Source organism: Peromyscus leucopus, chromosome 1 (genome assembly GCF_004664715.2).
Source record: "Peromyscus leucopus breed LL Stock chromosome 1, UCI_PerLeu_2.1, whole genome shotgun sequence".
Taxonomy (NCBI): Eukaryota; Metazoa; Chordata; class Mammalia; order Rodentia; family Cricetidae; genus Peromyscus; species Peromyscus leucopus.
In genome coordinates, this window is record NC_051063.1 from 127,857,542 (window position 1) to 127,878,934 (window position 21,393).

At 39.9% G+C, this 21,393-nt stretch overlaps 1 protein-coding gene across 1 annotated transcript in view; it reads left to right on the forward strand.

The window, feature by feature from the left end:
• Herc2 (HECT and RLD domain containing E3 ubiquitin protein ligase 2) overlaps positions 1–21,393 on the forward strand; it is a 191,645-nt gene that overhangs the window by 39,046 nt on the left and 131,206 nt on the right. The window contains exons 12-20 of the mRNA XM_037198198.1: positions 175–326; positions 3,289–3,446; positions 3,538–3,651; positions 6,906–7,157; positions 9,730–9,923; positions 11,496–11,696; positions 15,502–15,730; positions 16,286–16,410; positions 18,255–18,433. Of these exons, the coding sequence (XP_037054093.1) occupies positions 175–326; positions 3,289–3,446; positions 3,538–3,651; positions 6,906–7,157; positions 9,730–9,923; positions 11,496–11,696; positions 15,502–15,730; positions 16,286–16,410; positions 18,255–18,433 (1,604 nt within the window). The remainder of the gene's footprint in view (positions 1–174; positions 327–3,288; positions 3,447–3,537; positions 3,652–6,905; positions 7,158–9,729; positions 9,924–11,495; positions 11,697–15,501; positions 15,731–16,285; positions 16,411–18,254; positions 18,434–21,393) is intronic.

Sequence of the window (21,393 nt, forward strand, 5' to 3'; positions counted from 1 at the left end):
CATCCCATGGAACACTTGGAGAATTCTTACTATTCTCTTGGTGCTGGAATGGAGAACAGGTCAGAGCCCTGGAGGTTCCTAGTTTGAGTATTTGCTCAGGGAGAATGTGAATGGGGAGAGTCATTTTGTTTTCGTTCTTCATTACTATGACTGACTAATATTTTACCTTCCTAGGCACCACAACTGGTCCAGGGTCTTGCCTCCAGAAACATTGTGAAAATTGCTGCCCATTCTGATGGTCACCACTATCTGGCTTTGGCTGCCACAGGGGAGGTGTACTCCTGGGGCTGTGGGGATGGCGGAAGATTGGGCCATGGAGACACTGTGTATGTACATCCATTTCAAAAACTGATATGCTCTCTGGGTATCCATATTCACAACAGAATGGAAAATGTCAGGGGTGAATTCCGGCTGCCTATTGGGATAAGAAGGGAGACATAACACAATGTGTCCATTTTCTTTCTTTTACCTCAAAACAGGGTAATGTTGTTGGTTGTTTCTGCTCTTTTGGCTTTTTGCAGGGCCTGCCCCCCAGCTCCCAAATAAATCACACACAGAAGCTTATTTTTAATTATAAATGCCCAGAATTTAGCTTGGCTTGTTTCTTACCAGCTTGTCCTAATTTTAAATTATTCCATCTACCTTTTGCCTGTGGGCTTTTATCTTTTCTTACTTCTGTATATCTTACTTTCACTTTTACTCCATGGCTGGCTGTGTGGCTATGTGGCTGTGTGACTGTGTGGCTGTGTGGCTGTGTGGCTGGCCGGCTGATTGGCTGGCCCCTGATGTCCTCTCTCCTGTTCTCTTGCTCTTTCTTCTTCTCCTTCAAGATTTCTCCTCCTCTCTGCCTGCCAGCCCCACCTATCCTTTCTCCTGCCTTGCTATTGGCTGTTCAGCTCTTTATTAGACCATCAGGTGTTTTAGCCTGGCAAAATAACACAGCTTTACAGAGTTAATCAAATGCAATATAAAAGAATGCAACACGTCTTTGAATCATTACACAAATGTTCCGCAACCTAAACAAATGTAACACATCTTAAAATAATATTCTACAACAGTCTCATTGTGTAGCTCAGACTATCCTAGAACTCACTATGTACCCAGGCTGGCCTTGAACTCACAGAGATCCACCTGCCTCTGCTTCTGTCTCCTGCGTGCTGGTATTAAAGGTATGGGACACTATGCCCGGCATATGTCCATTCTTGATGACTGACTTCTTGGGAACTTTGCCACAAATGGAGGGTGTTCATTTTGCCAGCATTAGCAATGGCTAGCAACTGTACCCTCCATCTTGTTTTCTAAATAAAACAAACCCCATACATTGTCCTGTTGTTCACACTGTACCTGTCTCCTGCCAATAGGACCTGTGGAACCATGATATGCTTTATTTATTTTGTGTATATGAGTGCTGTATCTTCATATGCCAGGAGATGGCATCAGAGTCCACTATTGATGGTTGTGAGCCACCGTATTTGCTGGGAATTGAGCTCAGGACCTCTGGAAGAGCAGCCAGTGCTCTTAACCACTGAGCCATCTCTCCAGCCCCTATGATGTGTTTTTAGAAGCATAAAAATCAGTTTTATCTTACTGGCTGGAAGCTTTTGGTTAGCATGAAAGAATAGAGGTTAAACAGAAAATGGATATTTTAAATGCTTAGGGGTAAAAGTTGAGAGATCTGTCAGTTCCCACAGAGTAATGGAACCATTTTACATGGTACTGCAAGGTAGATGTGCTGTCTCTGGGGCCATCTTGCTTCATGAGATCAGAGCATGAACAAGGAGCAGGCAGGTCAAGTTAGAAACATTTCAATTCCCACTCTCTATGAGTGGGTAGAGAAGAGACTGGCGGGTATATGGCTTGTTAATACTGTGGGGATGGAGATGGAGACTCACTACTGAAAATATTCTCTGGGAAGAATCTCAGTGTGCAAGAAAAGTACTGATTTGTGAGGTACATTATTTTAGAGTTCAGAAATAACTCCAGAGCTACATGTAAGAGATGAGAAAAATGAGGTAAAACTAGTGAAAAAGAAAAGTTTGGAATGGCTGCTATTTCCAGGTTGTACAATGGAATTGACATGGGACTCCAGAAGCACCAAGGTACAGGACAGCTGTTTCCTTGGAGGTATTTATAATATACTACTTTTAAGGAATTCTTAAGGAAATTAAGATTAGTTGAGATTGTTAGAATGATTAAATTCCCTTGCTCTAGGAGTTCAGGGAAGGAAAAAGGTCAGTGCAGGTGGCAGGAATTGGAGAAAAACTGGTGGAGGAATTGTACCTGGAGCTGAAGAAGATTGGTAGTGATTGGCTTTCCTCAACTGTGCCCATTCTTATATGTAGTCATAAAGTGAGCCAAGCATGTCTTTGAAAATGTTGTTTATCATAGGATGCATAATGCAGATTATAAGCATGAGAAGTTTTGCTAATTGGATTTTTGTTTTCAGTTTTGAAGATTTTGCTGTCTTTATTTTTAATCTGTAAAATCTAAATTCCATTTTATTAGTAAGCTTTGCTCACTTCTGCCCATGTTTCTCTCTTTCTCTCTCTCTTTGACACACATACACAGACACACATACACAGACACACATACACAGACACACACAGACACACAGACACACACACACACACACACACACACACACACACACACACACACACACCCCAGACTGACGATTGGGAAGGTTTTGGCAAATGCATGCAGTGTAGCAGCCACCACAGTCACGAAAGAAGGTGTTACTGAAGGTTTGTCTTCATACCCTTTGCAGTCCTTCCCTGATCCCCCTCTCTAGCTTCTGCCAACCTTTGTCTTGTTCTCTGTTCAGATTATTTTGAGTTCCACAATAATATTTTGTAGTATAGCCATGTTATTGGGCATGTCAGCAGTTCATTGTTTTGTGGTTGGGGACATTAGGAGTAGAGCTTCTGTTAGTTCATCGTTTAAGTCTTTAACAGATACTGTTGCTAGAGCCAACTTAGGTAGTGGTGATGTTCTGTGTTTGAGATAGAAAGGCAAAACAGCCTTCTGCTCTGATCATCTATTTGTTTTTTTTTGTCTTTTTTTTTTTTTGTTGTTTGTTTTTTCGAGACAGGGTTTCTCTGCGTAGCTTTGCGCCTTTCCTGGAGCTCACTTGGTAGCCCAGGCTGGCCTCGAACTCACAGAGATCCGCCTGGCTCTGCCTCCCGAGTGCTGGGATTAAAGGCGTGTGCCACCACCGCCCGGCCTCTATTTGTTTTTTTTTAACTCTTAAGAAATGCTAAGATTTATTTGTTGCCTTCCTTCCCACAGGCCTCTGGAGGAGCCCAAGGTGATCTCAGCTTTCTCAGGAAAGCAGGCCGGGAAGCACGTGGTACACATAGCATGTGGGAGCACGTATAGTGCAGCCATCACTGCTGAGGGGGAGCTGTACACCTGGGGCCGTGGGAACTACGGCCGCTTGGGCCATGGTATGTCTATGGTACATGACTGCAGTCAGGAGTCAGGAGGAGGTTGCTTCTCCTGAGAGGCATTGAGAATGACAGTTGTATCTCTTTCAAGGCTCCAGTGAAGATGAGGCCATTCCAATGCTGGTAGCTGGACTTAAAGGACTAAAGGTCATCGATGTTGCCTGTGGGAGTGGGGATGCTCAAACCCTGGCTGTGACTGAGAATGGTATGTAGAGCTTGTGCTGCCCTGGGCAGTTTCTTAGGGATGTTTGTGGCTGTCACCTGAGTGAATGAGTTTGCAGTTGCATGGACCTCCTGAGGCTGCGCTCCCCTGTCACTTTCTTTTAGGTTGGTGAGTGTATTGGTTACTTTTTTGTTGCTGTGGTAAAACACTATTATTAAGGCAATTTGTAGGAAGAAGAGTTTATTATTTTATTGGTTCTTCGAGACAGGGTTTCTCTGTGTAGCTTTGACTGTCCTAGAACTAGCTCTGTAGACCAGGCCGGCCTTGAACTTGGCTTCTGAGTGCTGGGACTAAAGGTGTGCACTACCACCATCTAGCATGGAAGAGTTTATTTTGACTTACTAGAGGATTAAAGTCCATCATGCCTGGGAGGCATAGCAGGCAGGCAAGGCATCTGGAGCAGGAACCTCAAAGATCTTCTTGAATGTAAGCACAAAGCAGAGAGAACAAACTGGAAGTTTTACTCTCACAGTCTGCCCCAGTGGTGTGCTTCCTTCAGCAAGGCTGTACCACTAAGCCTCCTCAAGATGGCGACAACAGCTGGAAAGCAAGCGTTCTAGTCCAAAATTATGGGGAACATTTTTCATCCGAACTACCACAGTGAGGGTCTCGGTGACTTTAGTGCAGAGGCCCAGGGATTTCCCAGGGTTTGGGTTCTTGAAAGCAGATGGCTGCCTAGTGGCTACCGCCTTTCTTAGTGGGTATTATTTTTTGATTAAAAATTACAGCTAAATAGAATAATTGACATTATGAATTGTCTCATTTTTAATATATCTCCCAACATTTAGCCATTCTTACACTATATCCAATCTTTTGTAGTCATTGTACCCTTTACAATCTAATGTGAAATTGCTTATTTTTAATTTCAGCTTCCTCTTTGTGTTTGTTAGTGAGATTGTATATGTATATTCTTTCTTGTAGTACTGTGAATCATAGATCCAGGATTCAAGTACTGTACCATTAAATTCCATCTCTGCCCAGCCATAGTTATGTATTTTTTGTTTATTAGTGAGATAGTATCTTGCTAAGTAGCCCTGACTCTTTCTGAACTCATTTTCCTCTTGGATTGGCCCCTCTATATTTTTGGGGTTATAGGTGTTTGTTGTCATACCTAGCTTTTATATATATACATAAAAATACGCATATATGTATTATATTTTTCTTTCTTGAGAGTTCATATAGTTGTTCAGGTCTGATGGTCAGAAATGCATCCATTTTGTACAATGCATTTGTCTGACTGCATTACAGTATTCTCACTCCTGCACCTTGTTAGTCCTTGCATCAATGGGGAATTTCTTCGTCTGCTTTCTCCCACAGAGGTTCAATGACATGTTGAGAATCGACTTCTGAGAATGTCTCTGGTGCAAGATAAAAATCTTTTCATCACTTCCATGCTCACCTAGAGCCTGCTGTTGGTAGAACAGACATTTTCAGAATTATTGTGCTTCTGCTACTTTTTGAGTTCTGGAGAGAGTAGTCATCCGAAAGGTCCCTTGGTTATTTTTCAGTGTCCACTATTGAATGAGTCATATTTTCACACAACTCTTAACTAAGATGGCGTGGTTTTGTCTTGTTCTGTGACAGTCTTGCTGTTTTGTCCAGTGGGCCCTGAACTCTTGGTTCTACCTTCTTCAGTTCTCTGAGTAGCTGGGACGACAGCATATGAGTTACAGTTCCTGGTAGGCTGTGCAAGCTGTGCTCGGGTGTTGTCTTTGGTGTCCTTGTGAAATTTTGTGACGATAGTGTTTGTGGCTAGGAATAAGGTTATAAACATTGCTCACCTCACACTCGTGCTTTTCTGTACAAATCATACAGGGAACCATCCCTGCTGCATGACTGTGTTCAAGAAGACTAGTGCAGTAGAAGCGTCATGCCCTGGGCAGTCTGGTCTTAGGTGATAGGCTTGCTGAAAACGTTGGTTCAGGTGTAAACAACAGAATTTTATCTAGGACATAGAAAACTAGGTATATATTCTGAGATAAGTGTGCACACTGAGTTTTTTTCACTGACTATCTAATAGCGTAATAGTTACAATTTTCAGTTTAGGTGAGGGATTAGCCTGGCTTGACAACTAGCATTGTATTGGAATGCATCCAAAACAGCTGACTTGTGTTGTTTCTGGGTATTTTCCAGTGACAGTAGCATAGTTGGGTCATCATGACAGCCTGTATCACCCACAAAGGCTAAATAAAAATACCATCCTATCTTTAAGAAAAAGATAGATAGTTGATCTTTGGTTTGGACAGTTGAGTTCTTTACAAGAAACTGAAATTTTCTTTCTAATTTTTTTCTTCTGGACTTTCTCTTAGAATTTTCATCAATACCTGACTGAATAGCTTTTTTCCCCCTCCGGTTTACCTTTACTAAGGTTTTGCAAATTATTCAGCCCAGTTTTTAATTTTTTTGAGACAGGGTTTCTTTGTGTAGTCTTAGCTGTCCTGGAACTTACTCTGTAGATCAGGAGGCCTCAAACTCATAGAGAGCTGCCTGCCTCTGCCTCCTGAGTGCTAGGATTAAAAGTGTGTGCCACCACTGCCCAGCTTATTTAGCTCAGTTTTAAAGATTACTTTTGTGGTTTTCATTGTACCCTTTTATGTTGTATTTAATCAAGTTACTTTGTATTGACATTTGCTATTGGATACCACTGTAGTGTGGTGGGGACATTGTATGTAGACAGACTGCAGAGTGGTCAGCAGGATGCAGCAGTGCCACCTACCTCAGTGTTTGTGGGTTTTGGAGCAGTGCAATTTTGTTCTGTGTTTAGTATTTAGTTGAAACAGCAGCATTGGTCCCAAAGAATTTAGTTTTGCATTTAATTGAAATAAAAAGAAAAACCAGCTTTTACCTTTAAAATAAGATTTATTTGTTATTTTTATTTTATGAGTATGAGTGTTTTGCATGTAAGTGTGAACATGAATTGTGTGTGTGTCTGGTGCCTGAAGAGGGCAGAAGAGGGTGCCTGGAACTGGAATTAAGGATGGCTATGTGTGCTGGGTGGGAACATGAGTCCTCTGCAAGAACATCAAGTATTGTAAACTACTGTGCCAGTTTTTCAATTGTTAATATAGCAACCTGAAATATAAATTAGATTACATTTAGTCAATAACCTGTATTGTATTGACTATTATATTGACAAGATTGATTTATGTGTTTTATGGATTATATTATTTCCCATCATTTGAAACTTCCATTGAGATGTGCAGTGATATTTACTTAAATACATTTGTATTTTCTAGGCCAAGTGTGGTCTTGGGGAGATGGCGACTATGGGAAGTTGGGCAGAGGTGGAAGTGATGGCTGCAAAACCCCAAAGCTGATTGAAAAGCTCCAAGACTTAGATGTCATCAAAGTTCGCTGTGGAAGTCAGTTTTCTATTGCTTTGACAAAAGATGGTCAAGTTTATTCCTGGGGAAAAGGTGACAATCAGAGGCTTGGACACGGAACAGAAGAACATGTCCGTTATCCCAAACTCTTGGAAGGTTTGCAAGGTGATTGCAGGTGTAAAACTAAAGTCCTTATGTATATATTCTTTAGAAGTCTTCAGTTTTCTTTTCTAAATGGATATAAACTCACAAGACACTCTTACTAACATCTTGATAGGTATAAATAATGGAAAGTGGCTTATCTGTTCTAATAAATGGCCTAAATTATTCTTATCAAATTTAACTTTTAATTCATTTAGTTTGAGACTCATTGTGCTGCATGGTCACAGTGGGAAGTAGGCTTGATTCCTCCTGGGTTGGTCTGATTTGAACTTGTCCTTGGTGAGTAAGCTGTAAATGCTTGGTTACAAAACTGTCTACTATGCAGTGGAGACTGAGAGTGAAAGGGAAGTCATTGTGTGGGTGTGAGTACAGGGTCTTCTGTAGTGTAGTGCTCACTGTAGCATAGAAGTGGACCATCTTGAGGGAGCCCTACATAGTTTCAGGCACTCTTGCCAGGAATGACGTTTGGAGATGGAGCCATTAAAACCATGGCATTTAGATCATAGGAAGGACTTTTTATAAAGAGAGAACCTCTCTTTTTGTATAATGTTTGGCCTGTGAAATTTAGGCCCTCTTCATCCTATCTTAAAGGGAAGCTGGTAAAATATAGATGAATTGAGAAGAAAGCAAAGAAGGATGAGGTCAGTAAGTCAGGCAAGGTCAGTATGTGTATGTCCCGTGGGCCCTGTTGTCTTTTATTTAGTTTGGAGGCAGGGAGTTAGGGAGAGGGGGAGCCTTTTTCTTAAAGGGCCAGTTTATATATTTGCTAAAGGAGTGGCCTGCTGTGTTCCCATAAAAATTTATTCAGAAATACAGGATTTGGCTTGCCTTTTGTTTCAGGGCTAGTTTAGTGATCCCTACACTAATTCATTTTTCATTTCTCTGTTTCCATTTTTTTATTGAGAGGGTTTGGAAATAAGGCTTTTAAGTGAGACTTAAAACTTAACTTGTTAGTTCTTTGCTGACCAGTTTTATTTTATAGCATGTTAAACCTTGGTCACTGGGAGTCTTCTGTGTTCATCATTATTTTCCAAGCTTCTGAGATATGTTGTAGATTAACACATTTCACCCTGTTATGCAACTCTACTGGAATTCAGTTTGCCTCTTACTTACATTTCCTCCATTAATACAGAAAATGTAGTTTGCCAGTTATTTATTAGAAGTCATTTAATATTTTACTATAGTAATATTTAAATTATGGTTGCTGTTAACTTACAGTAGTTTGAACTTAATAGGTAACAGATTTTTTTTGAAAGTTTTTAAAATTTATTTTATGTGTATGGGTGTTTTGCCTGTATGTATATATATTTATCATGTGCATGCAGTGCCCTCTGAGGTCAGAAGAGGGTGTTGAAACTTCTAGAAGTGGAGTTTCAGGTGTTTGTGAGCCACCATGTGGGTGCTGGGAACTGAACCTGGGTCCATTGGAAAAGCAGCCACTGTTCTTAACTGTTGAACTATCTTTCCAGCCCAGGTAACAATTTATTTTTTCAGTTGATTTTATTGACATTATATGGAAACATGCTTTATGTTGATTATGTCACCTATAACTATAAGAAAAGGTATGGGCTGGGGATTTAGCTCAGTGGTAGAGCACTTGCTTAGCAAGTGCAAGGCCCTGGGTTTGATCCTCAAAGAAAAGGTATAATGCTTTTCTAATAAGTACATAAATAGAAAAATATTTAAATTGTGACTTTGCAAAAAGAAGAGGTTTCCTTTTAAGAAAAGTTCCTTAGTGAAGAGTATGCTTTGCATGGCTACATCTGGGGTGATTGGAGAAAAAAATCTGATGACTAAAAATATTATTGTCCCGCCAACATAATTACAATGTCAAAATTTGTGGGATTGACGAGTTGGCTTAGCCAGTAAAGGCACTTGCTGCACAAGTGTAGTGATCTCTGGAACCCACAAAGGCGGGAGAAGAGAAGCAACTCTATAGACTTGTCCTCTGACCTCCACTGTGGGCTGTGGCATTCCTTCTCCTGCCCAGGAAACAATCCATCAAGCAGTCAGTATATTAATTAATTATGAGAATGTTTTGGTGGCCAAGCATGTTTAAAAACATTTCCTCAAGAAACCTATCTCTTAAAGGAGCCAAAGGAGTGCTACTTTAATTATTGTCTCTCATCCACTGGAAATTCTTGAACAGTGCAGATGAATCAGGCTTAATCTTGTGATCTTCCTAGTTAATTACAGAGGCATGTCTTTGTATGGTGTGTGTATGTTTGTGTGTCTTATCATGTGTATCCTACATGAGTATAACTAGGGATATGAACTTAGAAAAATCATACTGTCTCTTTTTGAATAAAATTCTGAATAAGGAACAGAAAAAAGACTTCATACTATAGCATAAGCTTATTTGTGAGCTGTGTTCTTAACAAATTATAGTTGATGAAACCTGACATGTATTTTAATAGCATAGTCAAATCAAGTAAATTGAGCTTCATATTAAATGAATGTGTTACCTGTAAGAAGTTAATATTGAATGCTTTCTGTCCTGTATCTGTGAGCAGATGTCCTTCTTAGAGCTAAAGCCATAGGCCTGCTGGTGTAACTGTGCCCATCTTCTCTCTAGGGAAGAAGGTGATTGATGTGGCTGCAGGCTCTACCCACTGCCTCGCTCTGACAGAAGACAGCGAGGTACACAGCTGGGGGAGCAATGATCAGTGCCAGCACTTTGACACTTTGCGTGTGACCAAGCCAGAACCTACTGCATTACCAGGACTGGATACCAAACACATAGTTGGAATTGCCTGTGGGCCTGCCCAGGTAGGCACTACATAGTTAGGTTTCGTGTTTTGTACAGTTTTGTTTTCCAAATGTTCACGTCTAGTACGAAGAAATAGCAATTTTTGTGTGTCGTCTTTCTGTCTTGCAGTTGTTCCAAACCACATGATACTTGATTGTAGTTCCTTTAGTGCTTTCTTCTGTTAGGTTGTTTGTAGAAACAGCATCTTCTCCCTCCCCCTCTCGCTTCTTTCCTCCCTCTAGCTCTTCATTGTTGGTTGTGGGTTGTTCCTTTTTTTGGAAAGTACTCTAAATGGGTGCTGAAATTCATTAAAAATTTTTATTCTTCTCAGATTATACAAGTTGATGTAGTTTTCTTTTTGGAAAATACTAATTTTCAAATACTAACTAATTCCTGTATTATCTGTATTATTGGTATAACTATTGTTCATGTTTTAACATTTTTATGTTTCTAGGTTTTCCTTATTAGTATTTTATTGTTATTTATGGATGTATGTGTGTTTATACTCATCAGGTTTATTTGCTTGTAGCTTTCTTCTTACTTGATTTCTGTCAGGGTAAAGCTGGTCATATAAAAGGATTGAGGCATGTTTGCTGTGTTTCCTAAAAGAGATTGTGTACAGTGCTATTTCTTCTTCTAAATGTTTGTCTGTGAATTCACCTGAGCCTAGAAATAAAACTAGAAATGCACTTTCACAAGAAATTCAATTTCTTTAACAGATAGCATCTGTGGTTTCTGCTTTATGTGTAGGTTTTCCTGGTACTGGCACTCAGAAATTGTTCCATTCTCTTACAGCTGTTTATGTATAAGGGTGTTTTTGTATTTTCTACTTGAGGTCATATGCCACTTGGATACTAGTAATGTGTATATTTTTTGTTTGTCAGCTTTTCCCCCCAGAGGTTTATTTTTGTTGAGTTTTAAAAATAATTATGTTTTAGTTCATTTTTTACCTCTTAATTTTTTGTTTTTAAGTATGTTGCTTTTTCTTCTTTTCTAAGTATCTTTCACTTCAGCTTCCTTTGGGCTCACTCTGTTCACTTTCAGGTTATTTAAAGTGGTATCCTGCATCATTGGGTTTAGCCTTTTTTTAATCTCTAAGCATTTGATGCTATATGTTTTCCTCTAAGTAGTGATTTAACTGTACCCTTTGTGTTTGCTTACAAAACTGTATGTATTTTATTATTTCTGGGTGAACTGTTCTGTGAATGTCAGTTAGATACAGTATACTGATGGTATACTTCAGTCTTGTTCTTAGGAAGGTTGTGTATATACACCTAATATGTCATCTGCTTAGAGCTGCTGTTGCACCATTGTAAGTGGGTTGACTACTCACCCCATCCATTAATATGGATTAGTAATTTTGAGAGTGAAAAAAACTTGGAAAAAGCTTTTCACATTTTCAGATGTGGAAATGAGGTGGGATGGTGAAACAGGAGAGAAGTTGGAAATAGTATATGAGCTAGGGGACATAGAGGGATGAGTAAGTCATAACTCCAGACATTTCATCATACCTAGTGGTGAGCCTCTCCAGTAGAACAGACCATTTACAAACTTATAGATTTCATGTTCGGTTCTTTTTTTTTCTTTCACAGAGCTTTGCATGGTCATCTTGTTCTGAGTGGTCCATTGGCCTTCGTGTCCCTTTTGTGGTGGACATCTGCTCAATGACTTTTGAGCAGCTGGATCTCCTGCTGCGTCAAGTAAGTGAGGGAATGGATGGCACTGCTGACTGGCCCCCACCACAAGAGAAGGAGTGCATGGCTGTGGCAACGCTGAATCTTCTACGACTTCAGGTGTCAACTCTTTGCTGCATTCCTACCCCTGTATAAGTGCCCCGGGAATTCCTAAGCGTATTCACGGGTATTCAAAGTGTGAGTTGTAGCTTGTTAGGTCAACTGGTAATGAGACATTTAAAGTATGTTAAAATATGGTTATGATGGAGAAATGTTTAAAAGGTTTATAAGGTTTAAAATACTTGACCTTGTTTTGTTTTTCCTGGAAGTCGGCCATTACATGCAGGTAAGAGTATGTACAGGTTCAGTTATTGCTGCTGTACTTAACCTTCCTTACATTCACCTGGGGGAGAGTATATGTGGAGGAATGCCTTTGTGAGACAGTCGGTGAAAGAGAGAGGTAAACCCCAGCTGAGAGACCAGAACCACTGTGAAAGCTGTGTTCAGTCAGTAAGCTGGACTCCCTATCAGTACCCTACAGTGAAGAATGGTACAAAAACCACCCAGCCTCTCTCCTAGCTCCCTTTCTTCTGCCTGTAGCATGACCCTAAAACTGGCCTTTCTATTATAATTGATCCAGGGTGTACTGTTATTTTGTTTGCCTTTGAAAGAGGACATTTTCTTTCTTTCTTTTTCTTTTTTTTTTTTTTTTTTTGGTTTTTTGAGACAGGGTTTCTCTGTGTAGCTTTGTTCCTTTCCTGGATCTCGCTCTGTAGACCAGGCTGGCCTGGAACTTACAGAAATCTGCCTGCCTCTTGCCTCCCGAGGGTTTTTTTTTTTTGAGGCAGGGTTTCTTCATGTAACAGTCCTAGCTGTATTGGAACTAGCTCTGTAGACCAGGCTGAACTCAAACTTGCAGTTTTAGGATACAGTCTGATTTTGGACAATTTTTTGAATTAGGTGCATATGTGTGTGTGTGTGTGTGTGTGTGTGTGTGTGTGTGTGTGTGGCTATATGCATGTGAGTGCTAACTTTAGGAAATGGTCTGATTTTATGTATTGCAAAACAGTACCAAAAAAATTAGAGTTGGTGAAATAATGCAATTATTTTTTAATTTTCCTCTAATAGAATTTTTAAAGAGGCCATACTCAAAATGTGCTTTTTTGTTCCCCCAATAGTTAGTTGAGTTTCTCATCATTGCTTATATAACCTTGTCTTCTAGGTTCAGCTCATTTTCTCAGATTCCTTCTTCATAAAGGTTCCCCTACCCCCCCCCCCAGCCCCCTCAGGGCATGTGAGATGTAAAGTCTGAAAAAATGTTTGCTTGCTTTACTTTTTCAAGATAATTTATAAAGGTTCAACTTTTAAGTTAAAACCTTCCCTCTCCCCCCAATCTAGTACTGAACCTAGGGCATCACACATGCTGAGCAACTACTTTGCCACCGAGCAGCACCCTGGCCCAGGTCATTTCCTTTTTAGTTGACACTTTGAAAATGTTCTGCTGAAAATAGGTCTTCAGTTGTTGGTGAGAAGTCTTTCACTGCTGCACTTGCTGCTTTGTAGTTAATATGGCTTTCTCTTGAGTAGCTTCTCAGATGTTCTGTCCAGGTGGATGTTTCTAGATGTTACTGGAGGTTATGGATGTTACTTAGCTTGAGGTTTCGTGTCTTCATTGCATTTGAAGTTGCTCTCTGCTTTTAATCTACTTCCCCCTAAAGAATGCTTAATAAATTGTTGGGCTTCCTTCTGTTGTCTTGCCCATCATGACTTCTTTGGCAGTTTTAACTGTGTCTCTTTTGCTGTTCATCTCTTAATTTTTTTGTTCCAAATGGTTTACTCAGTTCTTTCCTTTCATTAAAAAATTGTTTCTTTAGCTCAATAGATCCTGTTATTGAATTACCTATTTATTTAACAATTATTTATTTGGAGAATTTTACAAGATGTTGATTCAAGTACATTTCCCCAGCCCCAGTTCAACTGGAGCTGCTGTGTATACAAACAAAAAGTGTGACTGTTTATTAAGGCAGGACTGAGAGTGCAGAAGGGGCAAGAGGGAGCTTGCCTGGCCCTGCGAACTTCCATCTTAAGGGGTTTTGTTCTTGTAACCGTTTTTCCCTTTCTAGAATTTTGAAGCCTTTGTTTTAGTCACAATATTTTTGTCTTCTGGCTTCTGTTCTTTATTTTTTAAGAGTTATTTTTATTACCCGTGTTTATGTTTATTTGTGTGTATGTCTGCGTGAGTATATTTGTGTGGGTGCTCATGTATGCCAGAAGAGGGCATCAGATTCTTTGGTGTTGGAATTACAGTCATTGTCAGCCTGTGACATGGGTCCTGGGAATGAAACTAACCTTTATAACTAACTTCTCTCAACTGCTGAGCAATGGTTCCCGCCCCAACCTTTGTTAAAAACTTTAGTTTACATTTATTTATCTGTAATTGTATGTTTAGGTCAGAGATTACTTGGGGAAGTCAGTTCTCCTTCTACCATGTAGGTCCTAGGGGTTGAATTCAGGTCTTTAGGCTTGCTGGGAAGTGCCTTTATTTGCTATGTAGTCTCACTGGTCCTCTGAACCTTGATTTCTAAGAACATATTATGTATACCTCTTTCTTTCTTTCTTTCTTTCTTTCTTTCTTTCTTTCTTTCTTTCTTTCTTTCTTTCTTTCTTTCTTTCTTTCTTTCTTTCTTTCTTTCTTTCTTTCTTTCTTTCTTTCTTTCTTTCTTTCTTTTTCCCTTCCTTCCTTCCTTCCTTCCTTCCTTCCTTCCTTCCTTCTTTCTTTCTTTCTTTCTTTCTTTCTTTCTTTCTTTCTTTCTTTCTTTCTTTCTTTCTTTCTTTCTTTCTTCTTTTTAAAAATCACTACCATGCCTTGGACATGATTTTCTTTAACAAAGAGTTTCCTTGTGTTAGTTTGTTGCAGATATAAAATGCCTTGTTCCTTTTGGTAGTGAGGTCCCCTTCAGTGAGTGTTTGACATTGGCTTCTCTCTGGTTCAAGCTATCAAGGTGACCCTAGGAGACAGTTTTGCATTGGCTTCTGTTGTGTTCTAGGGCTTTACAGGCTGTCGTGGGTTCAGGTGCTCATTTTGGCAGACTTCTAGGGAAAGCTCAGGTTGAGCCGGCGGTTGTGAAGAGCTTAGGGACCTCTCTTTGTTCATTGGTGACTGATCTAAAGCCGGAAGTCTGGGCCCTGCCTTTTGAAACCAGACCCTTTGGCACCTGTGTCCGTGTTCCTGTTTGGCACTGAGGACTTCTTCCCTTGTGTACTGTAGTTTGGCTGTCTAGTTTTAAACAGCAGTTAGTTACAGGCATTTCTCTGTTGGGTGCACATCGTTGGGGGTTGGATTGATGGTTGCTACTTCTACATTATTTAGTCCTTTGTGCTGATCTTACACTTTTCAGTTACATATTCAGAGCTGGGTTGAAATGGCTTTTGGTTGTGAACCTAGACTTTAATAGCTGAGCCATCTTACAATAATGTTTCCCAGGTAATGTGGTTACATTTTTTAAATGTATTTTTAAAAATTATATAAGTCTCAACCAATTTGAAATGGTTCCAATTTTAAAGTTTTTCAGGGCTAACATTGCTATAAGTGGAAAATTCAGTGTGTGCCAACTACTTCCTGTACAAAAAAATATTTAAAATAATGTATAAAATTACGTCCAGGTTACATGTATAAGGCATATACGAAGCATAAACAAATTTTGTGCAGTGCATGAGTCCCTTAAGGTTACCTCATATATGTGAAAATATTCCAAAATCTGAAACATCTAAGCATTTTGGATAAGGGATATATAACCTTCACTGAGAGTTAATTTTGTTTATATAAATAACATTTCAAATTAAGTTTTATTCAGTCTTTTATTAGAATCTGGAAAACTACATTTGCTTTTGGGTGTTCTAAATAATTTTCTTTTCCTTTTTATAGTTGCATGCTGCCATTAGTCACCAGGTTGACCCGGAATTCCTTGGTTTAGGTCTGGGCAGTGTGCTCCTGAACAGCCTGAAGCAGACTGTGGTTACCCTGGCCAGCAGTGCAGGGGTGCTGAGCACTGTGCAGTCAGCTGCCCAGGCTGTGCTGCAGAGTGGCTGGTCTGTGCTGCTGCCTACAGCTGAGGAGAGGGCCAGGGCACTCTCAGCACTTTTACCCTGCACAGGTGAGCTTTTGTGAGGTGCAGAATGGGGCATAAATAGGAATGTAGGGAGTGAATGAAAAAAAGAAATGAAAAGGAAAAGAAAGGCCATGACTGCTCCTAGGTATGGTGGAGGAGGTTTATTGTAGATATGTGGGAGAGCATCACCAGAGTTCATGACCCTGAGCCATGTGAGGAGATGGGGGAAGGGAAAGGAGAGGGGGAGAGAGCAACCAGGTGCATCAGCCAAGAGGGCAAAAAACAAAGTGTTTTTGTAGGTTATCTACAAAAGGGATAGGTAACCAAAATGGTTGGATTATATAAGGAAGAACAGCCCAGCCTCCTAGACAGGAGAGTTCAGGGTAGCAGGTGGGATATGTAAGCCAGGAGGACCTTGTAAAAGGAGGGGCTGAAGGATGCTGGGAGAACTTGGCGGCCAGAATCTCTGATATATTAAATAGGCACCTCAGCCATTTGTCCCAGGGTTTGAGATTTAACAGGGAGGAAGAGATGGCACTTTTACTCAAATCAGCAAAAACAAACATTAAACTAAACAAAAACAAAATCTTCTTTGTTCAGTTTCAGGCAATGAAGTGAACATAAGTCCAGGCCGTCGATTCATGATTGATCTTTTAGTTGGCAGCTTGATGGCTGATGGAGGATTAGAGTCAGCTTTAAACGCAGCCATTACTGCAGAAATCCAGGTATGGCCCTAGGAGTGCATAGGAGCTGATGAGTGATTTTACTGAGTGTAGAGTTGAGATTGAAAACTGTATACTCGTAATATGTAGAAATCATGACCATAATCATTGAAGAACCCAAAATTCAAAACCTTTAGTTACATACAAATCTTTAAAATTTAAAACTCTTTGGTTTTACTGATTTAAAAGTGTTTGAAGTATTATTTGTGATAAAATGATCTCATCATCTTAAGTGTCTGCTTCAGTTAATTTGGTAGATAGTCCCATCACATAGATTACTTCTTTAACCAGTGTAGCTAGGGTTTTCCTGCCTTGCCCACAGTCAGGACAAATCTTTGTCACCCGCCAGTCTCACAGCCGCTCAGACCCAACCAAGTAAACAGAGACTTATTTTGCTTACAAACTGTATGGCTGTGACAGGCTTCTTGCTAACTGTTCTTATAGCTTAAATTAATCCATTTCCACAAATCTATACCCTGCCATGCGGCTTGTGGCTTACCGGCATTTTTTCATGCTGCTTGTCAGGGTGGCGGCTGGCAGGCAGTGAGTCCTTCTGCCTTCCTATTCTTTTATTTCTCCTCTCTGTTAGTCCCGCCTATACTTCCTGCCTAGCCATGGCCAATCAGGTTTTATTTATTGACCAATCAGAGCAACTTGACATACAGACCATTCCCCAGCACAGCCAAGTGCAGATCATCTCAGATACCTGCACTCAGGTCCGTGGTCCTAATCATCCTCTATGCGGACCTGCTGGGTAAAGCCACGAGGAACCCAAGAACGGGCTCCCACAGGACATACAGAACATCCCACAGCAAACCAGGAAGATCCTTCTTATGTCCCTTTGCATTCTTGATGCTCTGCCTCTAGATTTGAATGTCATGTAAGTCGAATTAGATAGTGGGTACTGGTACCTCAGTTGATGGTTTTGGTATTCATCCACATCATTGTTTGTGTTACTACTTTGTTTTTATTATTGGGAATTATTTCATGGTTTTTATTATTGAAAAGTACTCAATTGAATGGTTGTAACACTATTTGTTTATTTAATTCCCTGTTGAAGGATGTTTGGTTGTTTTTGGCTTTAAGTCTATTCTGATCATTAGGATCATTAAGTTCATTAAGGATCAGATGAGAACGTGATGAGTGCTCATCCCTTGAGAATGTGTTTTTCTGGTAACTGAACGCTTTGGGGTGGCATTTGCTGAGTTCTAGGATGCATATGCTTACATTTTCCCCAGAGGGGCTCTGTTCCTTATATTTGAACCAGCTGTGTGAGAGCTGCAGCTTTTTCCTGACCTTAAAAATGCAGACTGTATGAGCCATCTTACACTCAGTATTTGTTAGAACTGGTAGCAAATGTTTCAGTGACTTGGGACTGGAGAGATGACTTGGCAGTACATACTGGCTGCTGCTCTCCAGAGGATCTCAGTTTGATTCTCAGCACTCACATGATGGCTCACAGTCATTTAACTCAAGTCTAGTGCATCTCATGCTATCTTCTGGCCTCTGCTGTCACTAGGCACATGCTGCCCAGACACACATGCAGGCAAAACCCTCATACACATAAAACAAACAAACAAACAAGCCCAACAACAACAAACAAACCCCAAAACAAAACAGAAAGAAAGAAATATTTCAGTCACTTCAGGCTGAGCAACAGGTGATCTCATAGGATCAACAGGTGACTCCATAGGAGAATAATGTATTTAAAATCATAGTAAGTAAGAGGTGGGGTTTCTGACTGGATATGCAGGCAGGTGTCAGTTGTGTGCATCAGCATCTGAAGCTAGGACTGCTGTGGTGCTAATGAGGTCTCTGTTCACTACTATGTGTTTTATGAATTATAGGATATAGAAGCCAAAAAAGAAGCACAGAAGGAAAAAGAAATTGACGAACAAGAAGCCAATGCCTCAACGTTCCATAGAAGTAGGACTCCTTTGGATAAAGACCTAATTAATACTGGGATCTATGAATCGTCTGGCAAACAGTGTTTGCCTTTAGTTCAACTCATACAGCAGCTTCTTAGGTAAATAGCATTAGCTGTGTTATTTTTGTAAGTAGTTTCTGTTTTGAACACTCATTTAGTGAAATCTAATACTGAAGCGTCAAGAATGTGTTTAGCTATTGAAGACTTACCCTGAAGATTGCCTCGGATAGACTTTAGAATGAAGAGAAGGTTCTCAAGCATGGGTAAGAAGAGAGAATATGAAGAAATGAAGAGCTTTGTAAGACTTACAGAACAGCTGGAGTGTCAGGAGACAGAACAATATTCTTATGCCCATTAATAAGTAGGGAAATGCAAATTATAACAATTATGACAAGGTTACTTCTTAAAACCTCATTGTACTATTGCAAAATTCTATATCATAGTTATATATATATGTAAAATAATATATGTTACTTTTAAGACAACTTTTAACTTAAATCAAAAACTTAAAGAATAGTGAATGGTTCTTTGGAAAGTCATTTTCAGAAGTAGTAAGAATAAAGTGAATTCAAACTGTCATCAGAAGCTAACTTGAGAAGGACCAAAGTCAGACATAGTTGGATAACAAAGATAATTCAAAAAGCAAAAAGTCAGCGTGACTTGGGAAAAGAATTTATTAGAAAATGAAATGGGTCACATTCTGCTTTCTGTGAATTTAGGCCCTTTGCTTATTATGTTTTCAATTTTCGGAGAAGAGGCAAGGAGATAGACTCGTATAATCAGTTTGGTCTTGAATTTGCTGTGTAGTTAAGTGTGGCCCTGAACTTTCAGACCTCTCCCTTCTTCTTCCTTCCTAACATGCCTTGATTTTTGGTTTTTTGAGGCAGGGTTTTTCTGTATAACAGCTCTGGCTTTCCTGGGACTTGCTTTGTAGACCAGCTTGGACTTGAACTCACAGAGATCTGCCAGCCTCTGCCCTCTGAGTGCTGGGATTATAGGTGTGTGCCACCACCACCTGGCTTCCTAGATTGTATTTTATAGCCACAAAGAAAGTAGAGCTCTAGTGGACTGGCCTAGGCAGTTGCCCACACCGCAGGGGACTGGGAGTGGCAGCAGCTCGGGTCTACCTGTTTGTAGTTGAGGGTAGAATGCCTGCTCTCTTCAGTAGATGAGTGGTGTAAGTTTGGTGAGTAAGTTTTAAAACTAGTTGTTATTATCAATTTTACTAAACACTGCTTTTAGAAACTTCAGCGATTAAAAACCAATAGAAAGTGCTGTAGGGCTGGGGTGGGCTCTGGTAGAGTGCTTGCCTAGCATACATGATGGTTTCAGTCTCCAACACTCAAAGGATAAATAAAAACACACAGACACACACCAGTAGTTTTTGTCTATACTGGGTTCATTTTGAAATGGTAAAATTTTCAAAGTATTTGAATGTGTTAGCTTTGTGTCACTGTGAGAAAGGATTTATTTTGGCTCATGATTACATAGGTTTTACTCCCTGGTAGGTTGGTTCTGTTGCCTTTGGGACTGCAATACATCTTGGTAGGAGTGTGTGACAGAGCAAAGCTGCTCATCTCATGGCGACTTGGAAGAAAATAGAAACATAGGAAGGGAGGACTCCCAATATCCCCTTTGAGGTGACCAAAATTCCCAATGACCAAAGTTCTTCTACTGAGTCCTACTACTTCAAGATTCCACCACCTCCCACTAGTGCCCAGCTGAGGACCATGCTTTTATTATCTGGGCTTTTGGGGCCTGCCTCTCAAAACTGTAGTATGGGGTAAATATATTAAATTTTGTGTGTTTATTTTTTCTTTTATTCACGTGACTAAATTACATATAGGTGCTGTTTCTCTTGCTCTGTGCCATCCTCACAAGGTTTCTTCCTCTTCAATGAGTGTGTTTTTTATCCCTATGGCACATATGTGCCATGGAGTTATACCTATTTTGCCTCACAGACTCTTTGGAAATCAGTCAGAGAATCCACAGCTTTTCATTAGTAGAACACCTATAACCTAGGCTGTTAAGATAAACATATATAATGTGCCTTTTTTTTTTGCATGAATAGACAATTTTATTCTTCAAATAATGACCAGAAGATATTATGTTGACTTGGTTATTTCAGTTTTTACAAAATAGTCTAAAGATATAAGAGAACTTAGAAACATTTCCTGTCATTTACTCCTTAGAAATGATCCTTGCCAAAAATAATCAGGAACAGGTTTCAGAGTGATTATGCTGGCAAGGTGCTACAGAATATTATGTATGTGTAAAAAGAAAAGAGTTCTTATGTTTTTTAAGTAGTGAACCCTGTTACATATTCTGATTATAGATCTGAACTTTATAATAAGGAAATAAATTAAAATTTTTTAAACTTTATTTTAATTTTATGTGCATTGGTGTTTTACACCTGAGGATGCCAGGTCCTCTGGAACTGGAGTTATGGACAGTTGTGAGCTGCCATGTGGGTGCTGGGAATTGAACCCAAGTCTTCTGGAGGAGCAGTCAGTGCTCTTAACCACTGAGCCATCTCTCCATCCCCCAGTTAAAATTTTTATACCATTTGCTCCGTAAGATGTATCATTTTATAAAAGATTTATTTTTATTATTTTAAATTACGTACGTATGTGTGTGCTGATGTGTAGGTATGTGAACGTGAATGCAGGGCAGGTGGACATGGAATCCACAGGCCTCAGATCACCCATGGGTGCTGGCAACCATCTTCCCAGACCCACCCCACCAAGATGTACCTTAAGTGCCAGATTCAAGACCAATTTCTTGTGCTGTACTGTTGTCAGGGATAGTTACCAGGTAGTGCGTTTGGCAGGGGAGGGAGTGGGGCCCTACTATGTGCTCATTGTAATGTGTGATCAGGGTGAGGGCCTACACCTGAGGAAGCCTCTCAGTGTAAGTTAAATTACTGTAGGAGCCCCAGCACTCTTTTTTTTTTTTTTTTTTTTTTTTACTGTCCTATCTCCATTCATATTGCTCAGTTTTATGGTACTGACCCCACGATAGATGCTATTAATACTTATTCTCAACAATCTGTTATTACT